The sequence below is a fragment of the Acytostelium subglobosum genome, assembly GCF_000787575.1.
Source record: "Acytostelium subglobosum LB1 DNA, scaffold: scaffold43, whole genome shotgun sequence".
NCBI classification, from domain to species: domain Eukaryota; phylum Evosea; class Eumycetozoa; order Acytosteliales; family Acytosteliaceae; genus Acytostelium; species Acytostelium subglobosum.
The window spans coordinates 88,112-89,154 of record NW_012236490.1 but is presented as its reverse complement, the minus strand read 5'-3'; the positions used below and the strand labels follow the sequence as shown (position 1 = coordinate 89,154).

The 1,043-nt window shown below is 38.5% G+C and overlaps 1 protein-coding gene across 1 annotated transcript; it reads right to left on the bottom strand.

Annotated features, from left to right (window-relative positions):
• Positions 1-63: 63 nt before the first annotated feature.
• SAMD00019534_124710 (hypothetical protein) lies at positions 64-891 on the bottom strand (the record flags this gene model as incomplete). The annotated part of the gene is made up of 1 exon (XM_012892339.1): positions 64-891. A coding segment is annotated over one exon (828 nt), but the record flags the coding sequence as incomplete, so codon positions are not given.
• Between the last annotated feature and the right edge of the window lie 152 nt (positions 892-1,043).

Here is a 1,043-nt window from a genome sequence, read left to right as displayed (position 1 = left end):
ATCATAGTTCGGGACAGTAAGAATACTTTTTTTTTTTTTTTTTTTTTTTTTTTTATTTTATTTTTTGAATGTGGTGACCGGCCCAGGCTTGTGTGTTGCAAACTTCCAAAATAGTACAACTCCATTATCATCTGCGTCCGATATAGGGACTAGTAGTGCTGTTTTGTCGTCGACCAGTCTCCAAATGATTTCAAAGTTAAAGGCATCACTATACTCATGGCAGAATTGTAGAGTGATTGTTGGAATAAACTTGAGCAATGAATACAAAATAGAGAATGGCATCCCACCATCTATTCCTTTGAGATACTTTCTCGGCTTAATCTTGATGATTAAGTGCAAAAGAGTATTCATCTTTGAAAGATGAGAAATAGTCTCCTGGTGTAATAGTGAGGATGGCYCAACAGATTTACAATTGCTTTTTGTAGCTACGTGGACAATACTAAGCTCATTGAGATAGCTGTGTCCAAGCAAACTGATATTCTCGGGAGAAAATTGCGGGCATTGAATAGACAGTGATCTAACTGATGGAATGTACTCTGTTTTGAGAAGTTGATTGAACTCTCTGCCAAAAGTTAAACTTGAAACATATTGTGGCATGTGTCCAACTTGGAGAGGATGATTGAAAAGTATCAATTCCAGATGTATCACTGACGGTGGAAAATGTCCGACTTGAAGTGGTTGATCGAATTCACAAAGTGACAGTTGTGTCACTGATTGTGGTATGTGTCCAACTTGGAGTGGTTGGTTGAAACTGTCCATTGATAATTGTGTTACTGATTGTGGTATATGTCCAACTTTGAGTGGCTGGTTGAAATTATTCATTGACAAATGTGTCACTGATTGTGGTATGTGTCCAGCTTGTAGTGGTTGGCTGAAACATAGCATTGACAAATGTGTCACTGATTGTGGTATGTGTCCAACTTGAAGTGGTCGGTCGAATCTACCACCTATCAACAATTGTGTCACTGATTGTGGTATRTGYCCAMCTWGAAGKGGTWGATTGAAWWSAYCAAGTGACAGTTGTRYCAMTGATGGTGGTATGT